The following is a 23153-nucleotide window of genomic DNA, read 5'->3' on the forward strand; positions in this document are numbered from 1 at the left end:
CTGACTTTTGCATACTGATCTTGTATTCTCCTGTCTGCCACCAAGGTTGACAACATACCCTCTCAACTCACAGTCTGCCCTTTGGAAACAGTCAGTTCCCTACCAGTTCCCTTTTCAGGGTCACACTGACAACTTAAACTTCTTCATATCAAAACCACCCTCCCTCTCCACCTGATGGAAAAAATAAAAACATAACTTAGTATTGTTCCTTCAGAGGAAGCCTTTATTGTAACATAAAATACACAACTTTATGATTGTCCCAAATTGTACACAATACTTTTGGGTGACTATACTAATCTGCTTCAACACTAAAATATATATCTGAAATAATTTCACAAAGTTTTAAAAAGAAAAATTATAAAAAGTATACTTCCATTTTAAGTTATATTCACCTTTAGTCTCCCCTCCACCCCTTACAAACCCTTGCACATATCACACATTGAGTTGAAACATGTTCATGACTTTTGTGTGTGCGTCTAGGAGAGGGTGAGAGGCCGAGGTGGTCAAGACTTGCCATTGCCTCTTCCTGTGGTTTGCAGGAACAGGGAGAAGAAAGAAAATATAATGCAGACAGCAAGTACACCTTTCGGTAAAAAATCTCTCCATCTGTAGGCACGGCCTCAGGAAAATTGAGGACAACTCAGCAACTACATAAGCAATGGAATCCCACGTTCCAGGAAGCCACACTCTTCTATACCCTTCCCCCACGCCCAGCGCCAACTGTACACACGAATGTGAGCCCAGAGCTACCAGGACGGCCCAGGCTGCTGGTCCTCCTTGCCCTGGGGCTGGATCCTCTCAGATTTGAACGTCTATCAATCCCCCCTTGCTTTAGCACCCCCCACCCAAGTTTGCTAAAACAAAGAGGACCATCGCTCTGAGGCAGGTGTCACTGAAGCATCTCTGAGTGAAGGGGGCAGGAAGGGCTCTGTAAGACCGGGGCCTGGGGAGTGGGCGTAGCTCAGTGGTTGAGCACCTGCTTCACATGTACTTTCTGGGTTCAATCCCTGCTACCTCCTAAAAAAAATAACGGTCCTGGTGCCGTTAGGCTTTCCTTTTCACCCTTCCCCAACACTCCCATCCTCAAGGCTGGAATTTCAATCAGGTCTTGAGGGGGAGGGAAGAGGCTTAGCAGCATCCTACAACAATGCTGGTATCCACGGAGGGATCTGCCTGCTCCTCAGAGGCAGAGAGATTCCACTGCCTGGCAGTATAGAAAAATAAATCAGTGTATAAAACCAAGCCAAGGCAAACAGCAGCTTTGAAAAAGTCATCTTCCAATAAATAATGTACTACAGAGGAACATTTTCCTTTAACATCAAAACACTGATAAATTCAGAAGTTATTTTTGTAAAAAAAAAAAAAGTTTATTTACTCACATGTATAAAAATAAGGTTTTTAGGACCATATTCTCCTGGGTGTGGTCACACCCTTCTTTTGGAGAGGAGGAGAGGCTGTACCTGCTCACCACCTCTTCCCATCTGCCTGCCACAGCCTTGCTTTAACCCATTCCTTTCTACTGGTGTAAAGCTACAGAAGAAACTGTGGAACAAAATTACAGAGTTCTTTTTGTTTTGCTGTGTTTTTGCAGTTTACCAAATTTTCCAGCAAACCTGCCAACTCCATTTCAGCAGGCAGCAGGCAGGCGACACTCCCTGCTCAACAAGCTGATGCTGCGCTCAGACCACACACGTGTGAGCAGAGAAGGGGAACGAAGTGGCCTGGGTATGAACGAAACAGGACCTGGCACAGAAGAGAGACTTACGGTGTCAAATTAGGGTGAGGAGGGAAAAACAAAAAGACCTGATGTAGAAACAGAAACACCAGTCAATATTTGCAAACTCCATTATCAGTAAGTCTTAAGAAGGCCTCAGGCTGGGCCTGCACAAGCTCAGAGGAAGGATGGGCAGGTTGGAATAGCAGCTCCCCTCAGTAACAAGGCAAAATTCTCAGTGCCTAGAGTCAGGACCGGGCATTCCTCTCTGGCCAAAATACAAAAGACATCAGTACTGTAAGCTTTAAGTTATGTGACCCTCGTTTCTTTCCTCTGTTTTATCAAATGTGTCTGCACATGTGTACACATATAGGAAATGAAGAATGGCAATTCCAGAGAGAGGGGTGGGAAGGAGGGAAGGATAGAAAGGCAAAAAGGGACCATTAAGATGGGATAAGTGTCATTTAAAAAGCCACCACCCCCAGGAAACCTGTGACTCCCCCTGCCCCAGCAATCTTTTTATGTTGTCCCTTATCTTATCCCTACCCAGGACCACAGGGGTAGGGAGAGAGGGAAGGAGGGAGGGAGGACTGGCTTTGTCAAATAGCAATTATCTAAATTTCAGAGGAACAGCAGACATTCACAGTTACATAGTGATTGCTTGGCAGCCACAGTAACAAAGACTTGCCAGAGAGGAGGTGCTTTCTCCTGCCTTGTCCTTCTCTTATTCAAACAGCCAAATTTCCAAGTTCAGCCTAGTTCCAGGGCTCATGGAACTGCCTGCCATTTTGCACAAGGTAAAAACAGCCAGAGCCCGTGTGTGTGGCCCCAGCGCTGCAGCCAAACTCTGACAGCAAGGCAGAAACACCACAACATGCAAGCTCACAGCACACACAGATACACAGACACACACTCACACTCCCTTCATTGGTGCCCCATGCACAGAAACACTAAAGTTACAACTAGTATTAACACTTCACATTATGAGTATTGTTTCCAAAGAGAAGCGATTCATGGAATTAAAACATCCACAAGAGTGATTCCCCTGGTGAGGATGAAGAAGCTGAGGATGGAGAGCCTGGGGTCACGACTGCGCATGAGGGATCCACTGACTGTCCATCGGCCGGCCTAAGAGTTCCTCCACATGCCGCGCTACATCCATCGTGTCATCCAGATCGAAATCCCCGTCCGTGTCAAGGACGGAGTCAGGGCTTGGGAGGGAAAGAAGAGAGGGAAGCAGGTTGTCAGAGTCTAGAGGGAAACGAAAGCAGCAGAGACCACTCGCAAACCCCACACACCACCAGGGAAGGGACCTAAGACTGCCTGGACCTGCAGCCTGGGCTTCGTGGGAAAAGAACCAGTTCTGATCTCAATCCTGGAAGACAGTCATCTGCTAGCCAGCTGAACAGAGAACCTCAATTAACTACCCTGCCCTTCACACTAGCTGTCCAGGTACCAACGAATCCCCATCTGGTTGTAAGACAGCAAGAAAAATCTCCTGTTTGGGAGAGGGGAACAGATGACATTTTTCCAACTATTACCCGACGCCAAATACGAGTATCTTCTGGCTGAATCTCTCCTTTCAACCTGAGCACGTGCAAGAGCCCGCACCTAGGCTGTGGTCTCGGACCTAGAGGAGCTCTGCATTCCCTTGGCCCTAGTCATCTGGGGTCCAGCGGAGGCCAAGTCCCCAGTTCCTCCCCAGCAGACCCCACGAGAACACCACCTACTTCTGTGGGTATATGTTATAATGGGCCTGGGGGCACACAGCTGGAGATGGGGCCTGGTCCATGTACGTGGCGCTGCCCCCCGCAGAGTCTGCAGATGCATTCACAAACCTGTGGAGGGAGCAGAACACAGCCTCAGCTGCCACGGAGGGCCTGACTTAGGGAGGGGGCAGAGAGATGTCTTTTTTGGGGTATAGAAGGACAAGTGCCCCTCTTGGTTCTGGGAGGTTCCACGGCACATCACAACCAAGCCCAGTGGGCTCCCTAGAACTGAGCCAGGTTTCCAGGGGAACGCAGGGCACAGGAAGGGGAGGGGCAGCAGTGCCGGGAGAGGAGAGCCAGGGGAGGAGGAAAGAGGCAGCAGGAGACCCAGACTTGGTCCCTGGACACTTACTCAGGAACCACTTGCTTGATCTGTGGCTTCACGTATCCATCAACTGCTTTAGCTGCCAAGGGGAGAAGCATGGTGGAGATGAGAACCAAAGTTCTCAAATGAAAGAGAAATGCAATCTTCCTTATGAATCATCTCTCTTCTTAGGACATGACACAACCACCTAATTTTATTTTAGAATATGATAAAACCTTTTAATTTTTCTTATAATCTATTCGGAAGATCTTGTAGAGGAGAAACCATGATACTAAAAGTGCAAATTAAGATATATTCTAAGTTAGCCAACCAACTTCATGGACATTTCTACTTAAGCATTCACACAAATTTGTATTCACCTTTTTTCTAATTTTAACATAGACATAACACCTAATACATGAATGATGATTATAGTAAAAACAAAACAAAACAGATACTATAGGGAAGCAGATGTGGCTTACCTGATGGAATGTCCGCCTACCATATAGGAGGTGCAGGGTTCAATACCCAAGGCCTCTTGACCCATGTGGTGAGCTGGCCCACGTGCAGTGCTGTTGTGCGCAAGGAATGTCGTGCCACACAGGGGTCCCACCACATAGGGGTGCCCCACATGAAAGGAGTGCACCCCTCAAGGAGAGCGGCCCCGTGTGAAATAAGTGCAGCCCGCCCAAGAGTGGCATCACACACGCGGAGAGCTGACACATCAAGATGATGCAACAAAAGAGACACAGATTCCCAGTTCTGCCTGACAAGAATGCAGGTGGACATAGAATAACACACAGTGAATGGACAGAAAGAGCAGACAATGGGGAAGGGGGGGAAGGGGAGAGAAATAAATTAAAAAAAAAAAATCTTAAAAAAAAAAAACACATAGGGGAGCGGGTGTAGCTCCATGGTTGAGTGCCTGCTTCCCATGTACAAGGGCCTGGGTTCAATCCCCAGTACCTCCTAAAAATAAATGAATAAATAAAACATATATATATGTGTGTGTGTGTGTGTGTGTGTATTTAAAGATTTATTTATTTCTCTCCCCGCCCCCCCAGTTGTCTGCTCTCTGTGTCCATTCGCTGTGTGTTCTCTGTGTCCGCTTCTATTCTTGTCAGTGGCACTGGAATTGGTGTCTCTTTTTATTGCGTCATCTTGCTGCATCTGCTCTGTGTGTGGTGCCACTCCTGGGCAGTCTGGACTTCCTTTTGCACTGGGCGGCTCTCCTTACAGGGCGTACTCCTTGCACGTGGGGCTCCCGTATGCGGGGGATACCCTGCATGGCACGGCACTCCTTGTGCGCATCAGCACTGCACGTGGGCCAGCTCCACATGGGTCAAGGAGGTCCTGGGTTTAAACCGCAAACCTCCCATGTGGTAGGCGGACACTCTCTCCATTGAGCCAAGTCTGCTTCCCAAAACCACTATATTTTGAGTCTGGGCTTTCTGTCTGTGAAGAACCAAAATTACTGGATTTAACCAAATATGACTATCAAGGCATAATTGTTCAGGCAGGTGGCACAAGTCAGCTCATTTTCTTTATTTGCCATGTCATAGCCCCCATATCTAAGGGGACTGCTTTTTTTCTGTAACAAGGATTTGGAAAAGGATGACAAACTTTGTTTCTGCAATAGCTCATCTTACCATTTTTCTGGGCTTTTCACAGCTTACACAATTGTTCTGCTTATGTAAGCAGCCAACTGTTTCAGAGATTTCTTAACCTCCTCCATGTTCTTATTAGTGATATTAGAGATCCTTTTTCTAGGAAGATCAAAGGAATGATCCTCAGTATTACAACAAAAGTTCTGTTGTTATTTTTTTTTTTAAACAGTATGGGTTTCAGATGCTATAACCTCTTAAATACTGGTGCTTCATGGCATGGCAGTGCCTCAGCCCAGCCCCGGGGCTGACAAACTGTAACTGGCAGTCTAGCGGGTCCCCTTGGCTCCTGCCACTCAAATGGGGCCATGCATGCCACCTGCCAGGATAGCTCCATAGTTACTTTCTTAAAAGGCTGATTATGGAATTCAGTTAAATAGGTAGTAAGAGTATGTGAGTCTGGGAATCAGTATAATCTTAACTATTTTAGATATTAAGATTATAGTATGATCAGCAGGATGAAGAGCTTGTCAGCGGAACAATGTAAGAAAGTGAAATGCGACATGGCTCATCAATTGCTTGTTACCCTAACCTCTTCTTCTATGGCTTCAAGTGTCAGGAGCTACCTTTTCCTAACATTTCATGTTTTCCGTGCTTTACAGTTTACAGAGACTTTTATAAAGTAATAGAAAAGATAAAAACCAAACAAATGCTGTAAGAAATGGGATTTAGAAATCTAGATTAGCTCTGCTAACAAAAAGAAGTAATGATAGGGATAATCTAAAATACCACATATACCTAAAAATATTTTACCTTATTTCCCTCCCTAGAAATGTAACCATTATCTAGGGATGGGAAGCATGATACAAAGGACAGACTCTATAAAGGAAAAGGCTGACAGATTGGGCTACAAAAAAATTACAAGTTTTTGCACTTCAGCAAAATAAAACTTCAACATCAAAAGAACAATGACACACTGAGAAAAAATATTTGTTCTCTCTCTATATATATAGAATAAAGGATTAATATGCTTACTATACTAAAAAAAAATACTAGTCATTAAGAAAAAAAGAAACTCCAAAAGAAAAATGAGCAGGGATCATAAACATGCATTTCACAGAAGAAAAACAAATAGCCAATAATGTTGTGGTTAAAGAATGCAGGCTCTGGAGCCAGGCTGCTGGAGGTCAAATCCTGGCTTGGCCACCTCCGAGCTGTGGCAAATTATTTTACTTATTTTTTTACTTATTTGTCAACTTTCTCATCTGCTGTTCTGAGGATTAAATGAGATATTATATGTAAAGTGCTCAGAAAAGTTCCTGGCACATAGTAAGCATTCAATTATGTTAGCTTCTATTATTATTACATTTATTACCATCATCATATAAAAAGATGTTCGGCATCACCTAGAATTAAGAAAAATGAAAGTAAGAATAAGATACTATTCTTATGCCAATCACTTGGCACACATGAAACTGATTAATAGAATTTATGGTTGGAAAAGTATGGAGAAGTAGACTTTCCCATCTGGTGGAGTGAAAACAGATTCAGCTTTCTGGAGGGCAACTCTGGAAAGATACATTAAAATGCTTAAAAGTACATACCCTTTGACACAAATTCTACTTGTAGGAATTCATCCTAAGTCGGTTGCTGAGCAAATGCATGAAGATGCATGTACCAGGTTATCTCAACATTAATCATAACAAAAAATTGTGAATTAAAATAACCAACATGTTAAATAACCAACATGGAATCTTAAATAACAAATAACCAACACAGAATATATTATGGAATCATCAAACAGTGGAATTCTAAATTGAATGGATTCCAAAATGATGTCAGGTTATAGTTACTGACCCGGAACTCTACCTATGAAACATTTTTAACTGAAAAAAAAGGCAAAACAAAACAAAAAAACAGGTCACAAAAGATTCTGTGTGGTGTGAGACAAACCCAAACTCTTCCCTTGGACTCCAAGGCCCGACACGGTCCAGCCCCTCCTACTGCTCTCCCTTCTCTCCTATCCCTTCTCCCCCACCTAACCTGCTCTGGTCTCCAGGTTCTTGTGAGGCGTTCCACATGCACCAAGCTCACTCGCACCTCAAGGTTTCTGTCCATGCTTTCTGCCTGGAAGTGTTTCTCCTTAGATCTAGCTTCCTCCCTTGCTTCAGGTCTATTCAAGCATTACCTCCTCAGGGACACCTTCCCTGACCACTCCAGTTAAATGCTGCTGCCCCTGCCCACCTCCTCACCTGGCACTTCTCTATCCCCTGACCTTGCTTTTTTCCCCAAAGCATCCATTGGTGGTGGGTGATACATGAGAGCCCTGTATGATGATATGCATGTTTATTTTGTAAGTCACAATTTTTACTGTACTTATTGTTTATGTCTGCTTATGTTTGAATGATATACTTCAATAAAATAATAAAATTTTATTTTAAAAAAAGCGATTCGTTCCCTTCAATTTGATATTTGGGGTTAGTAGTAGATGTGTTTTCTATATGACTGAAGAAGACAGCCCAGGATTTACAGGATTTACATCTGCCCTGCATAATTCTCAAATAGCAATAACTGAAATTTTCATGCAAGAGAGACATACACAAAACAAAACAAAAATAAACAAAAAAACCACAACAAATCAAATCAGAATGCGAACATTGTTACCAGTGGCAGGCTCGCATGGAACTGGTGTATAATATTTGGAGTACACTTCATCTTTTGGCCGATCGGGAAATACGTAGATAAGGTAATTCAGGTCCCCCAGGCGGTCAGCCAGGGACCGGATGGAGAAGTCTCTGGTGGTAAAAGGCATCAGATTCCAAAACATTCGTTCTTCTAGACCAATAAAAAGGATATGACATTCAAAACATGATTTCTAAAAGGAAATGTTAAAACCCAAATATACTACAAATTAAAGCTCTCCATTAAAATTTTCCAATAAAAATCACCACAGAAATAACCACAGGTTGTAGTTCAAGTAGTTTTAAGAAGTCATAGGTAGATAGCAGGTAAGTACAGGGAATCCCTTCCCTGATTCCCTGTACTTAAGTATATAAGTAAGATGGGAAGAATGCCCATAGCCAGAGGAAGAGTGAGAGCTATTAAAAGCTTTTAAGGGAAATGGACTTGGCCCAATGGATAGGGCATCCGCCTACCACATGGGAGGTCTGCGGTTCAAATCCCGGGCCTTCTTGACCCGTGTGGAGCTGGCCCATGTGTAGTGCTGATGTGCGCAAGGAGTGCCGTGCCACACAGGGGTGTCCCCACGTAGGGGAACCCCACGGACAAGGAGTGTGCCCCGTAAGGAGAGCCGCCCAGCGTGAAAGAAAGTGCAGCCTGCCCAAGAATGGCTCCACATACACGGAGAGCTGACGCAGCAAGATGATGCATCAAAAAGAAACACAGATTCCCGGTGCCGCTGATAAGGATAAAAGCAGTCACAGAAGAACACACAGCGAATGGACACAGAGAGCAGACAACTGGGGGAGGGGGGGAAGGGGAGAAAAATAAATAAAAATAAATCTTTAAAAAAGATAAAATCTTTAAGTCACAAGAAGCAAGCAAGCAAATGAGCAAGCTAAACTACTTTGTGAGGATCAGAGGGGAAAAAACTAAGATTCCTAGATGGAAATGGCAGATGCCAAAACCCAGAACAAAAGAAAAAATAACATAACATTACTACTCTAACGATTCCAAATCAAAGTCATTTTTCACTGAAAACAATAATGATAAGACAAGCATTTCACAAGAGAAGCAGCTGAGACTCTCTCTGCATAGGCTGCTGTATTATAGGTAGACATGTCATGGTTATATATTTGTGTTTTCCATAATTAGTTCTGGCCCCGACAAATAATAAGCACTCAATAGATTGTTAAAGTAATTTAGCAACAAAAGCAGCTAATTAGGGCCAAGGTATATCTTAGAAAGGGAGAGGCACTCACGAGAATCAAACTTCCAAGCAATGGTGATCCCACCAATTTCAGAGTCACTGAATCTCAGCAGGAAGGTCCCATCTGGCTTGTTAATGAGCAGGTCATGGGCCTGTTGCTTGTTCACGAAACCTAAAATAGCCCTGGGCCGCACAGGACAAAGGAGCAGAAGCAGAGTGATGTTTTAATGTTAGAAAGAAGAGCTTTTTACTCTACTGCTGACCTAAGAAATGACAATTCTCACCCATCATTCCAGTGAGGCTTGAGGTGTTTTTTTAACACTTCCATCACACCGTCAAACCACTGCCAGAAAGTGTAATTCCGTCCTGGTAAATTCTCCTGGTTGAATATACAATAAACACAAGAAAGCGAGAACAACTTGATATACTAATCTGCATATAGTTATTTTGGAAAAAATTAAATGGAAAACAAACATCTACACTATCAGAAACATACTGGTACATGCCTATCTGAGTTCTACCAAATAGTCCTACAACCAAGAAACAGAATAGAGTGGAAAAGACAAAGGAAGGGGATAGAAAACAGAGAAAGATTACCAACCCCCAGTGAAGCCTTACTACAAACACTTTCAGCTGGGTCTGGGCTGACCAGTCCGGCATTTTTCATCATATGGTCTATGACCAGAAGCAGCAGCATCACCTGGGAGCTTGCGAGAAATGCCTCATCTTAGATCTGCTGAATCAGAGCCTGCATTTGAACAAGCTGCCCATGTGATGTGTGTATCTGAACTGAATTAGATCACACTGTGAAGCCAAAGATATCTCTCTTTCATACAGCTTGTTACCAATAATTATCAGCCAAATGCACTTACCTGATTCTATGGGACGGCAGAGAAGCTTCACTGCAATGGCAAAGAAAGACCATACAAACACGTGCTTCCCTAAAACACCTCCCCTGGCTACCAGCAATCCTGTTGGCTAACTACTTAACACAATACTGTTTAAAAGAGTTAAAAGCTCAGGGACAATCAGCTATGTGAATTACGGGCATTCTAGGGAGGGGGACAGTAAGTTAATGAAAGTTAACTGTAAAGTCAATCAAAGACTTGACACATGACATCTGAATTACCAGGTGCTAAAGGAAAAGGTCCCTTGGTCAGCCTCTCCTCTCGGGGGTGGAGGGTCCCACTGGAACCTGACTTTGCATTATACATCACGGAATGTCAGAAAGTTAATGGGACAGAGTGATGCAATTCTGATCATCACAAAAGCTTAACTTGTCAAGACTTATGTTTGCTTTGCTGTTTCCTTTTTAACCTTTATAAAGGAAGATAATGCACTAACTGCACCCAAAACCTAACTTATTTAAATATGCAAAGATGTCATTTTCCACCTAGGGATGGAACTCTCAAGTAGTTCATCTATCCAGAAGCTTCCTATTACTTTGGGTACATTTTGTTAGAATGAGGAACAAAGGATCAGGGCTGGGAAGGATCTAAGGCACCACTTGGTGGCGCACGCTCCTCACCCTGTTGAACTGGGACCAGGACACAGACATGCTGCTGTAGTCCTCGAGGTGGCTGCTGCTGCTGTTGAACAGCTTCTGCGCCAGGAACACCAGGTTCTCCTTGGTCAGGCCCCGGCTGCTCTGCACTTCTGCCTTGAATTTCATGTTGAGCGCTTCACACAGCTGCGGCCACAGCACCTTGTCAGGCACGGCAAATGGCACCCTGCCCTGAGGGAGAGAAGCCAGACTCTCAGGAGAACCCAGTTGCATGATTTGTTCCCTCAACCTATGAAAGAACAAATCTATAGCTGGAAGTAGTTACACACATTTGTATTGCAAATCCTGAGGATAAACTGAGATCTAGCAGGTTCCATTTAACCTTTACACACTACCTAGAAGGTACCCCCATGCTATCTATGCTGTTCCATAAGTGACCTGCTGAAAACCAACTCTCCATTCCTAGGTTCTAGGAGCCAAGAAAACAAAACATAACCAAGGTATGGCTCTTATATTGCAACCCCATCGGGAATTTAGAAATCTAAAGGCTGGTTCTCTAGGAAGGGAGAGCAAGTGTGAGTGTTTGTCTACACATTTGTGTGCATAGTGTAATACCTGCCTATGACACCTTCTGCCAAGAAGTCTAGCTCAAAGTTAAAGAATTTAAGATGGATGAGTGGAAATTGCAGGACAGATGACTTTCTAGTTGAGAAATAAGATAGACTATGAACTTTAGCAAACAAATATAGTTAAAATAATTATTTCATCAATTAACAAATGTACTACACTGATGAAAAAATATAATAGGGAGAACTCTGTATGTAGGGGGTGTATATAGGAACTCTGTAGTTTCTGCATGATTTTTCTATAAATATACAACTTCTCTAAAGAAAAAGATAATGCTGTCTCGGTCATCAACATTAACATCAGTAATAAGTCATGTTAACAACACATACCCTTGATACAATGAGGAGAATGGGATTTTACTTCTGTGTTCTTCTTCCCACAAACCCATATCCCTAATCAAACCATAAGGAAAACATCAGAAAAACCCAAACTGAAGGGGAAAATACCTCACCAGAACACCTCAAAACATTCACAGTATCAAAAGTCAGAAAAATCTGAGACACTGTCACTGCCCAGAGGAAATTTGGGCAGAGAGAGGACATTAGGGGCAAATTAAGGAAATCCAGACTAAGTGGGGACTTTAGTTAATACACTGTATCAACCTTGGGTCCTCAGTTGTGGCAACTAAGCTGTAAAATATAGGGGAAACTGGGTACAGGGTTTATTAGAACAAAAACACTCCTTATTCTCCAAGTACTTTCTGTACATTTAAGTATTCTAAAATAAAAATTGTGTTTTGAAAAAAAAAAAAAGGTAGAATATGAATTTTCATTACTACTTTTCATTCCATTCAGCCATACTATTTCATCCCATTCAGCCATAGTATTTCATTTTATCTTCTTTTAATTAGTAAAATTTGTTTTCAATTAGGTGATTCCTTCACATAACAGAAAATTTTACAAGTACAGAACGGTATACCATGAAGTCATTTTCCCATCCCTGTCCCCCAGCAACCCAGTTTCTCTCCTCAAAAGCATCTAATCTAGTTTCTTGTATAGATCTCCCAAGGTATTCTTCACATGCCACCCAATATATACATGTTTTCCCCCCTTTTTATGTAAATAGTAGCATAAAACCCATGTGTTCTGCATCTTACTTTTTTTCCCGCTTAGTATGATTATCTAGGAGACAGAGCAGTACATAAAGAAATGTCCCTTTCTCTGTTATAGCTGCATGGATTAGAAAAAACCCTGAGAGTCCCAAATTCTACCCACAGCTTCATCCATTTATGTATTATTCCAAATACTATTTACTGAGTATTAACCACATGACAAGCATTTCATAGGTTATTAATTGATTTTCCCAGAAATCCAACTGCATTTCATTATTCTTCTATGTTGCAGAAACTTAAGCTCAGAGAAGTTAAATTTCCCATGAAAATGGCAGAGCTTGGATTCAAATCTTGGCCTGACTGCAAAGCCCATGCTCTTCCCACACCTTCCCATGCTGCTTTTGGGGAATAATACATGAAAGATATTCATAACACAAACACCACAATCTTGAGTCCATGCACCAAAAGAATTCACTCACAGGCTCTGCGAAAGCGTTGTCCCAGAGGACAGTGGCTGTGGCATTGTTGTCCTGGCTGCCGTGAACAATCACCACCACGGGGAGGGACAGGGTCTGGAAAACACAGAGGGGCTGAGAGTCCACAGGCCTTGCATTCTTCCCCTTCTCTTTTTTTTTTCCTTATTATATCACAACACTCTCATTCTTCTCAAGTTTCAGTAAATATTCTCCTAGAACACAGAATCTAAATGCCTTCAAGAATAATGTGACTTTTCACACAGGCACAATCTTAGAAATTTTACACTTATTTAATATGATGTTGCTTAGATATTCTGAAGGATTGGTGTAAGTTTCTCAAGTGACATGGAGGAAAATAGAGAGAAGAGAGTCTGGAGACATTTTTGGGAAAAAATAACAAAGAACAGATGTATAAAATTTACCGCAACTGTTATGCAAACTCCAGATTATCTTGAGTGACATTTCTCATAATTCATTTTTGACCTATATATACCTCCATCTATTTCAGCTAATCACTGTTTGTTTATGTTCATGTCATAAGAGAATCTAAGAAATGCAGTTCTAAGGATGAGGTCTCCCCATTTTCTGTTCATAAATAGTTAAAAAAGGCACTGTGTGGAAAAAATCTTTTGTGACATAAAGTACACGTGCCCTCGTACACTGTTGTGGGAAGTCTTTACCTTGACCTGAAAAACTAGCTCATTTCCACCAACACTGAACTGTGATTCAAATAGGATTGTAAATTTTTCTTCTGTCACAGACTCTGCTCCACGACGGTCTGACCTCTTAATTCGTTTCAGAGACTACAAAAGACAAAAAAAAAAAAAGAGAGATGGTAAAGCCCTCGAACAATCAGAGAAAATCTGTTCTTCTTCTTTCATCCTCACCATGTTCCTGAAGTGGGCGCTGAGGGTGCCTGTGGCCTGGTGATACTCCATCACGCAGCAGTTGTTCAAGATCTCCCCGCTGTAATCGCTGCAGAGAGAAATGCCAGCTCGAAATCCATTCCTTTTTCAGTATGTGTGTAGTCAGAGAATATATTTGGGGTAGAATGATTTAGGATGAAAAAACTTATATCACTCAGAGAAAATGTTAGCTGCATAAAAGTTTCAAAATATTTTCTTGGACATTTTCTTAATAAACAAAACAAAATCATAGTATCTTCAGAGAGAACCCCTATCTTTGTTCTATGATAGAAGAGGCAGGGGGCTAACAGAGCCTAATATAAGAATGTGGCCGAGTTCCAGTTTCCTAGGAGGCAGGATTACTTTCTTCCTATTGCAACCTATCAAGGAAAGCAGCAGGGAGAGGGCATGGCACACGCACTTGCGGGTGTTCTCGTTCTTGAGCAGAGACTTGGCCTGCTGCTCACTGATGATCGTGGCCTTCACCTGGGGAGGGTTCATGTGCACGTTCAGCTTCCCGCCCACCAGCAGGCGCACCGTGGCCGCAAACTTGGTCTGGGTCTTCAGGACCTGAGGCGGCTGCTTCTCGATGATGAAAGTGCTGCAGGGGACACAGGGGACCAGAAGACACGAGACGCCGGCTCAGGGGAAGGCTCTAGGTCCCTGTGCCTGGGAGGCCGCCTGGCAAGGGCTCAGCGGGAGAAGGAAGAGCACAGGGGCAGCCTCTGTTCCCAGGGAGGCTGCTGAGAGTCGGGGGTGAGGTCACAGCAGGGGCGGGGGACTGAGAGGAACCTCTCGGCAGCCGGCATGTGCTGCAGGGGTCAAGGCAGCCTGTGTGACATCCACCAACGGCAAGGGGCAAGGGCAGCGACAAGCAGCCACAGCAACCAGAGACAGAAGGACGGCGGCGCGCGAGCTCCCCTCCAGGAAAGCACTGGCTGCCGTCCACGTGCCACCCACCACGGGCGCTGGCTGTGATCTCTGGCCTGGCCAAGAGGCAGCAATCACCTGGTCACCAGGGCTGAGATGATGTCTGTGATGGTGGCGTTGACCTCAGCCAGCATCTCCTCCACTGGGCCAGGGATGGGCAGCTGCTGGCACAGGTGCTCAGCTCTGCGGATCTGCTGCCGGTTCTGCCAGATGATCTCGGCCAACTTCTCACACCTGCACAGGAGCCCCAAGGCCAAAAGGAAGGACAATGGCTTCACACCCCCACTGATAAGAGGCTCCCAGCCTGGGGAGAACACCCAGGACCCAGCCCCACCACGGCCTGGCGAGGCCTGGTCCAGCAAGGCGTTGCGCTCTAGCCACCACACCGATCCCGTGGTGCAGAGCACAGCTGCCCTACCTTACAGAAGCACAGAGACAGGCGGTGCGAGGCTCAGGAGAGCCCACAGCTCCAGGGTCACTGCACACTCGGCCCTGCCCACACCCAGGCAGGGACAACCTTCCTGGGAGAGGTGGCACAGAGTGGAGCTACCAAGGTCTGTAGCACGACCCAGACGGCCGGGGGAAGAAGAGTTGCTACGAGCCTGAGGGAGCCGCTGACTCGCAAAGGCAGGAGGCAGAGGAGCAGCTGGCAGCCCACCCCGAGTCCCTGCCCGCCCCCTCCTCCCTCCTCTCAGCGTGCCCGCCCCCACGCCCAGTACCAGGACTGCAGCACGTCCAGGCTGCCTTCGGGGGGCCCTCCGTTGCCCGCCAGCTGCTGCCGCCGCTTCCACTGAATCAGTTCGTCATCCAGGATGATGGTCTGCTGCTTCCGTAGCAGCTGCAGGGTCTTCTGGTGCTTCTCGGCCAGCTCCTGCAGGGAGGAGGGGACAGCAGCCCTTCTGGGCTCCCAGACAGCAACCCTGCAGGGCCTCGCCTAGCCACGCAGGGGTGCGGGGCCAGGCCCAGCCACGGGCCTTTCCCTCCCCACCTGCTCTGTCCCACATGCCCCCCACGGGAAAGCGGCTTCTGGTTCCTGCTCTCCTGGCTCCGGCCCTCTCCTTGGCTCCACCCAAGGCCTCTGGTCCCCCACCTAGCTCAGGAAGTGCACTGCCACGCCTGGAAGGAGAAGGACGCAAGACCCACTCACCACGCGGTACTGCTGCAGTGTCTGGGCCTCGCGCTGCAACCAGGCCTCCAGGGACACCTGCTTCTGCTGGAGGGCCGTCTCCCGGCTCAGACGCTCCTGAGGGCTCAGCTGGGCCAGCTGGGCAAACTGAGCTGGAGGAGGGGACAGCAGCCACGGCCGTGTTCTCCCAGCGGCCAGCAGGAAGCCCAGGGACCCACACTCACCTGCTCTGGAAGCAAGACCCTCAAGGGGACAGGATCCCCACCAGGGGCAAGGCTGGGTCTCTGAGTCAAGGGGCCCTGGGATGAAAGGGCTCCCTCAAAAGGCAGCCTCTGTGCTCAGCAACCGGCCTCCTGGGTCTGAGCTCCCGTCTGGGGCCTGGCTGGGGGGGTGGACTGAGGGGGTTCCTGCGCTGAGGACCTCTGGGGCTGTGGTCCTCCTCACCCCCCACCCCCAGCTGCCTGCCCAGTCCTCCCCACACGGGGTCTGGCTTGGGAGTGTGCCCTTGCCGCTGACGAGCTGGGCCAACGTGGGCAAATCGCTTTACCTTCTATTGCCCCAGTTTCCCCACTGTTAAAATGGGGAGAATAGTGGCACCTGCCCTGGTGAGATTGAAGAAGCGATGACGTGGAAACTGCTCAAGACACTGCCTGGCACGCAGTAAGTGCTAGGTGAGAGCTAGTCCTGATCTGCTGCCAGGTCACAGGACAGGCGAAAGGGGGGCGGGGGGCAGCTGCTCAGCCCACCCCTCACACAGCACGTTCCCTGGGAAGGCGCCTGCCCCCAGGCATGTCCCATCTCCTGAGCACAGCAGTTTCTCCTCTGGGACGAATGAGTTTCCCTAGGCTGGGAGGTGCCTCACATGTTTGTCCAGCTTGGGTCACAGTGAACTCAGTCGACCAACAGAGAGCAAGCAAGAGAGAGCGTGCGAGAGAGAGAGAGAGAGAGAGAGAGAGAGAGAGAGAGAGAGAGAGCGAGAGCGAGAGAGAGAGAGAGAGAGAGAGAGAGAGAGAGAGAGAGAGAGAGAGAGAGAGAGAGAGAGAGAGACAGAGAGAGAGAGAGACAGAGAGAGAGAGAGACAGAGAGAGAGAGAGCGAGAGAGCGAGAGAGAGAGAGCGAGCACCCAGAGTCCACTGGGCACACAAACCCAGCAAGGTTCTCCTAGGAGAGCAATTGACGACGGCTGGAAAGAGCAGGTTAGCAGGTGGAGGAGGGCGGAGATGGCATCTCTCTTCACCAGCTGTTAGGAATTCTCAATTCTCATCAAAGGCAGGAAGAGGGATTAAGTGAGGCCCTAGTGTTTTCCTCAGATAATCTTTAATGAAATACTTACGACATATGGAAGGTAGAAAGAATAACACGACAGCTGTGCATCAGAAGCCCAGCTTAAGAAATCAGACATTTCCACAGTGAAAGCCACTGAACACCCACTCCTGCGTGCAAGCCCATCCCTCCCTGAGATAACCTTAACCTAAGTGCTGGCAGTATAAGACCCTTCCAATCACGTTTCTGAAATTTCCAGTATCCTCACTCGGGCAGAGTCAAGCAGACGAGAGTTGGCATGTCTGGTGGAGCTCCTGGCTGCCCTCTGAGGGCCATGTCAGCCTGACCTAGTCCCTGACCAAAGAACACAGAAGCTGGGACAGACGAAAGCAGCTCTAGACAGCCAGGAAAAGCCCAGAGAACTAGAAGGGAGCTTAGAAGTGCGGCACTGAGCAGCAAGAGCACTATCCAGACAGAACACTCAGGGTAGTCTGGACAGGGCAGGTGTGGTGATCCCATCTGTGTTTCTGATGAACTTGATAAATGAGACTGAACTGACATTGCATGATGCTACAAACCCAAAGCAGAAGTCAAACCCAAACCATAAACAGAAATCAGAAAACTCAGTATAGGAACATAAATATTATCAATCAGGCAAAAGGCTTAGTAGAAATAATGGCCTGAAATCTCTAGTTTCCACTCTAGGAAGGGGCCGTCTTTCCCTGGGTCAGACTGGGATGAAGTCAGATGGGAGGAAGACATGCTAGAATCATCCCAGCAACATTTATTCAACTTGTGCTATGACTCAGGTTATGCACTAGGCCTTGGGGTGCAGAGGAAGAACCCAGGCCCTTCTCAAGGAATGTATGGGTTAATGAATGGGAGAGACAGTAATACATAACAGTTAAAGGATGGAGCCTATATACATTGTATTAGAGGAGCACATGGTATATTTATGCATGTTTGTGCAGGCTGGTTGGAGACCCTGAGCTAAGCATGCCAGCTGAGAGAGGAAACTATGAAAGCTCAAAGTGCCAAATTCCTACAGGGTCATGAGGGGGAGCCTGTGGGGCTCCACAGCCCCTGGATTGACTGTGAAGGTCTCTGTACTGCAGGTACCAAGCAGGATTTAAACTCAGCAGGGGGAGGTTTCTTCTCTAAGGGCTAAAGGAGGGGCATGAGGCGTTCTGTCGAGGGCCTCTCTGAATAATGGCACAGACCAACATTAAAAGTTGGTTACTGCAAAAAGAGTCTGTGGCCCTTATACTGTCCTTACATATTTTTCTTTTAACATGTAATTATGCCTTTTCTGTTTTATCATTTCAGTAAGGCAGCATTTCTAAAATGTCTACTATATATTTTATAAAAGTATTATATCTGATATGGTTTAGGACTGTGAGCTCCTTCTCCAAGAAATGTCTTCCCCAGCAGACTAGAAGATTCTGAGTACAGGAAGCCTTAGGGAGATCCCACACTCTCCAAGGGCAAGCATATCTTCTCCCCTTCCTATTCCTCATTTTCTCAGCAATGTGCTCAATGCATATGATTCCCAACTCCAGGGAAAGATAAATACCTCAGAATGGAAAACTGGTTCTCTCCTAATCTGACCTGAGCTTCTTTCTAGTCCTTACTCTAATCTTCCAGACTCACCCTGCTCACACCGCACCAGCCTCACCTTGGATCCTCAGGCTCTCTTGATACTGGATGATGAAGTACTCTTGAGTCTGCTGCAGCTTCTTCAGTTCATTCTCTGTGTCCTGTGTGACCAGTCGCAGCTCCTCAAATGTCTGGTTGATCTGAAGGTGTTTCTGGGACATGGCGTCAGCCAGGCTCCCAACTGGAGAACTACCCTGGAGACAGATCCAAGGGAAGAATGCAGGCAGCAATTAAATGGACAGTGAGGATGGCAGAAAACCACAGGCCTGAGTACCCAGGAAAGGCCAATGCCAGCCCAGGAGAAATTTCTATTTCAGATCTGGGCCTCCACCAGAAATCTCCCAAGCAGAGGTCATCCAAATTCCTTTGGGATAGATTAGAACTCAACGTGTCCCAGGTGTCACCTGAGTTCTCCTATTAATGATGATGATCCCTCATTCTACATTCATTCACTGGCCCAATGCCAAAGGCTATGCTAGATGTTGGTGTAGCAGTTTGAGATAGTTATGAATTCCAAAAACAGATATTGGATTATGTTTGTGATCTGGTTTGTACCTGGGCATGATTAAGTTATGATTAGGGCTTTGATTGGGCCATGTCATTAGGGTATGGCAAAGGACAGAGTTGAGGGTTTTTGATGTTGGAGTTTTGATGTTGGAGTTTGATGCTGAAGCCTTAAGCTGGAGCCCCAGGAAATGAGGAAGCAAGACCCTGGAAGGGAGGAACCCAGGACGCCTGAACCTTCACAGACATTGGCAGCCATCTTGCTCCAACACGTGAAAATAGACTTTGGTGAGGGAAGTAACTTACACTTTATGGCCTGGTATCTTTAAGGTCCTACCCCAAATAAATATCTTTTATAAAAACCAACCAATTTCTGGTATATTTGGCTGACTAGTACAGCTGGGGATACAGTGGGGAACAAGCTTGAGTGAACACACATCATCTGTGTCCTTAACTCAGGATCCTTCTTGTGACTAGGTAAATTTGCTTCCACCGGGGAAGAGGTAGAACCTCTCAGAATCCAGAAGACCCAAAAATGAAATTTTGGGAATTATGTTGAAAATGAAATTATCAACAAGGCCTCTGTGGACCTAGCCGTTTATGTGACCTGCTCTGATCCATTCCTTCTACATCTGCTCAGAGAGGGCCAAGCAGAAGTCTCTCCTAAGTAATTTCATCTGATTATGAACATGCCTTTACTCAAAAATTATTCCATTGGGTTTAAATTCCTTTGTATTTGTTCAGATTGATCTGAGACCACATATTCTGCTCCTTTTTGCCACTTAGTTCAATGCTCTGTGTACAGAGATACAAAGAAACATACACTGAGGCACCTTGACAGAGGTGAGTCCAGAGAGAGGTGGGTAAGAAAGGACTTTCCAAATGTTCTCCCCATACCCATGGGACACTCACATTGTTGGCTTCTCGGACAAGCCTCTGTTCATTGTATAGAATGTGCCGGATGCAGCGGACAAGCTCCATGGGACAACGGTCATATGTGTTCTGAAAGAATCCGAAAGCAGACATCACTTTGTTCCACTCCACAACATGGGACCCAACCCTACCTTGGGACAGGGAGCTCTCATGACATATGAAACTCCTGGAGACACTGTGGCATAATCCTAAGAAATCCTGCTTCTCCATACCAATGAGAACAAGAAAAGAACATCTTAGAAAATCCAAATACAATAAAAAAAGAAAGAATATTTTTTGCATCTTAATTCTAAAATAGTAGAGAACCATTCTTGGAAATTGGATAAATAAGTTTAAAAAAGACTACATCAGAGGAGAGACTGGACAGCACCTTGAGTGGGCAACCAAGATTAGCATCATCACTGAGGGGAAGATGGGCATTATATGTATCTAGATGGGATACCCTAAGAAGGTGACATTGCTCATTTAGAATTCTGACGGATAATGCATAACCTGAATCTAATTATAAGGAATCATCAGATAAACTCAAAATGAATATTTTGGGGAACGGATATGGCTCAAGTGGTTGACCTCCTTTTTCCCACATGGGAGGTCCTGGGTTTGGGTTTTTCGGTGACTCCTGAAAAAAACAAGGGTGAAAAACAAGGAAAACATGGAAAAAAACAAAAACAAAAATACAACTTAGGGGAGCTGGATGTGGCGCAGTGGTTGAGCACCAGCTTCCCACATATGAGATTGTGGGTTCAAGCCCCAGTCCCTGGTATTGCAAAAGAAAAAAAAAAAAGAAGGAATATTTTATCTTTAAAAAGTAGGGGGAGGGCTGAATTATTACAAAACAACAATATAATGAAAGACAAAGAAAGATTGAGGAATGGTTCCAGATTAAAGGTAATTAAAGAGATATGACAACTAAATACAATATATGATCCTGGACTGGACTATGTACTAGAGTAAGACAAAGCCCTAAAGGACAGTCGACAAAATGGAGATATAGAGAGATTATCTAAAAGTACTATGCTGACGTTAACTTTACTGAAACTAACTGTTCATAAACATGTAAGAGAGGTTCATATTATTAGGAAATGCACAGTGAAGTACTTAGGGGTAAAGGGGCATGATAAACTTAGTCACTCAAGTGACTGCTGTGTGTGTGCAGAAAAGGAGAGAATATGATAAAGCAAATGTGAACAGCAAGTGAATCTGAGTATATAGGAGTTAACTTTCTGTAAGTTTAAATTTTCCAATAAAAAGTAAAAATAAAACCAACCAACCAAACACAAAGCAGCCAAGACCACAAAACCAAACAATAAGAACCTTATATATGCAACATATAACTCAGGAATGTTGGGTTAAAGAAGAGAATGAAAATCTCTAAAGGCAGTATTAAACGCAGTAAGAATCCTTCCTAGGGAAGAGAATTAAGTGTGGCCCCAGGGTTCACACGCACCTGGAGCTGCGTGGCATAGTGCCCCAGCTTGATCTTCAGCAAAAACCCATCTTCCCCCACTTGGTGCTCCGCCTTCTTCTGCAGCTCCTGCACCAGGCCCTCCAGGAGCTGGGTGGCTTTAATGTTCTCCTGTGGATTATCAAGATCTATTGAGTCCCTAGGGGGAAAAAATTACATACATATGTATACATACATGCACATGAGCCTGTACAAATGCAGCCTCAACATATCATACCTTTTCTTTGACTAAAGTGATTTCCTCACAATGCTCACTGCAAATTTTAGAATAGAGACCAACACAAATTGACTAAATGCTTACATTAATCTGTTCTTAATCCTTTAATAATTACCATGGTTGCACAGTATATTTTCATTGTTTTTCTTTTACTTTGCCCTTTCTCCTTCCTTCTACTGACTTGCTTTGGTACTTATGCTATCTGCTCCTAGAAATGAAGGGAAAAGGAAAGTGTTTTGTGTACTCTGAAGGAAATAAGGACTCTGATAATTTCCTATTTATAGTTACTCGCCTCGAGGGTGGAAAAGGGGGCACAAGGTTCTACGTGTCCTGTCCATTCTACATGTCATTTCCAGCTTCAATGCATTCTATGACTGTGTTGTGAATTTCACCTTGAGTATTTCTTATGAAGAGACAGGTGAAACAACAGGATATAAATAAACCATGGTTTTGTTGTCATTTCTAAGGAGCCCTGGAAATGAGACATTAAGGCAGAAGATGCCTACAAGTATTTACACAAGCCAGACATTTATATCATTAGTTGCGGATTTGGGACCTGTAAGCAATGTGAACTCTTCTAGTGAGCAAGAGAAAGGGCTTTGTATTAATTTGGAGCTACTTACCTGGTGACAGGGTTGGATGGTATTTCTTTTTTTCTTTCTTTTCTAAAAAGAATTGCTACTGGGAAATACTAAATTACTTAGCTCACTGAAGTAACAAATAACTGTCAGATTGAAATAATATTCAATTACTGCTGACTTGGTTTAAATCTAAACAAGAGACTTAGTGGTAGCTAAAAGGCTTTGTCATCTATAAATGCCTAATGATAGCTAGTAACTAACCTCAAACAGAGGCACAGACAGGTACCAAAATGTTGATATTTTACTTCATCAATTAATATACCCAAATTTGTCTCTGAAAAGGCAGTGAAAAAAGCCAAACTTTACATACATATACTCTATGTATTAAATAAAATAGGTATTAAATAAAAGCTTAGAAAGAATGAAGGGCAACTCTGCCCTTGACTGTTTTGACTGGCAATGCTCCTCATCTGGGGAACCCACGCTTACAAGACGCAGTCTGTGCAAAACTCATGGAAGTCAAGTACTGATTCTTATACTTGAAAAATTAATTTTCTGCTTTTAAAAAGAGACTTGCTTAGACAGCTTAAACATGAAGAACTGAAGACTTTCTGTTAAAATTTTTATATCTACAA

The 23153-nt window shown here is 44.9% G+C and overlaps 1 protein-coding gene across 2 annotated transcripts in view; it reads right to left on the reverse strand.

Moving 5' to 3' along the window:
* Positions 1 to 200: 200 nt before the first annotated feature.
* Positions 201 to 23153, reverse strand: part of STAT5B (signal transducer and activator of transcription 5B) — an 82764-nt gene continuing 59811 nt past the window's right edge. The window contains exons 3-19 of one of the 2 annotated variants that reach the window (XM_058284274.2): positions 21703 to 21831; positions 20235 to 20324; positions 18838 to 19012; positions 15921 to 16051; positions 15493 to 15644; positions 14852 to 15007; positions 14265 to 14444; positions 13826 to 13913; positions 13619 to 13741; positions 12942 to 13034; positions 10809 to 11015; positions 9565 to 9659; positions 9333 to 9463; positions 8056 to 8226; positions 3836 to 3887; positions 3445 to 3552; positions 201 to 2925 (exon numbers count right to left, since the gene is read on the reverse strand). In XM_058284274.2, coding sequence (XP_058140257.1) covers positions 2799 to 2925; positions 3445 to 3552; positions 3836 to 3887; positions 8056 to 8226; positions 9333 to 9463; positions 9565 to 9659; positions 10809 to 11015; positions 12942 to 13034; positions 13619 to 13741; positions 13826 to 13913; positions 14265 to 14444; positions 14852 to 15007; positions 15493 to 15644; positions 15921 to 16051; positions 18838 to 19012; positions 20235 to 20303 — 2058 coding nt within the window. In that variant the 5' untranslated portion in view covers positions 20304 to 20324; positions 21703 to 21831 and the 3' untranslated portion in view covers positions 201 to 2798. Of the gene's footprint in view, positions 2926 to 3444; positions 3553 to 3835; positions 3888 to 8055; positions 8227 to 9332; positions 9464 to 9564; positions 9660 to 10808; positions 11016 to 12941; positions 13035 to 13618; positions 13742 to 13825; positions 13914 to 14264; positions 14445 to 14851; positions 15008 to 15492; positions 15645 to 15920; positions 16052 to 18837; positions 19013 to 20234; positions 20325 to 21702; positions 21860 to 23153 lie in introns of both variants that reach the window. The other variant, XM_058284272.2, reaches the window with a different exon arrangement.

This window comes from Dasypus novemcinctus, chromosome 21, assembly GCF_030445035.2.
Source record: "Dasypus novemcinctus isolate mDasNov1 chromosome 21, mDasNov1.1.hap2, whole genome shotgun sequence".
Taxonomy (NCBI): domain Eukaryota; kingdom Metazoa; phylum Chordata; class Mammalia; order Cingulata; family Dasypodidae; genus Dasypus; species Dasypus novemcinctus.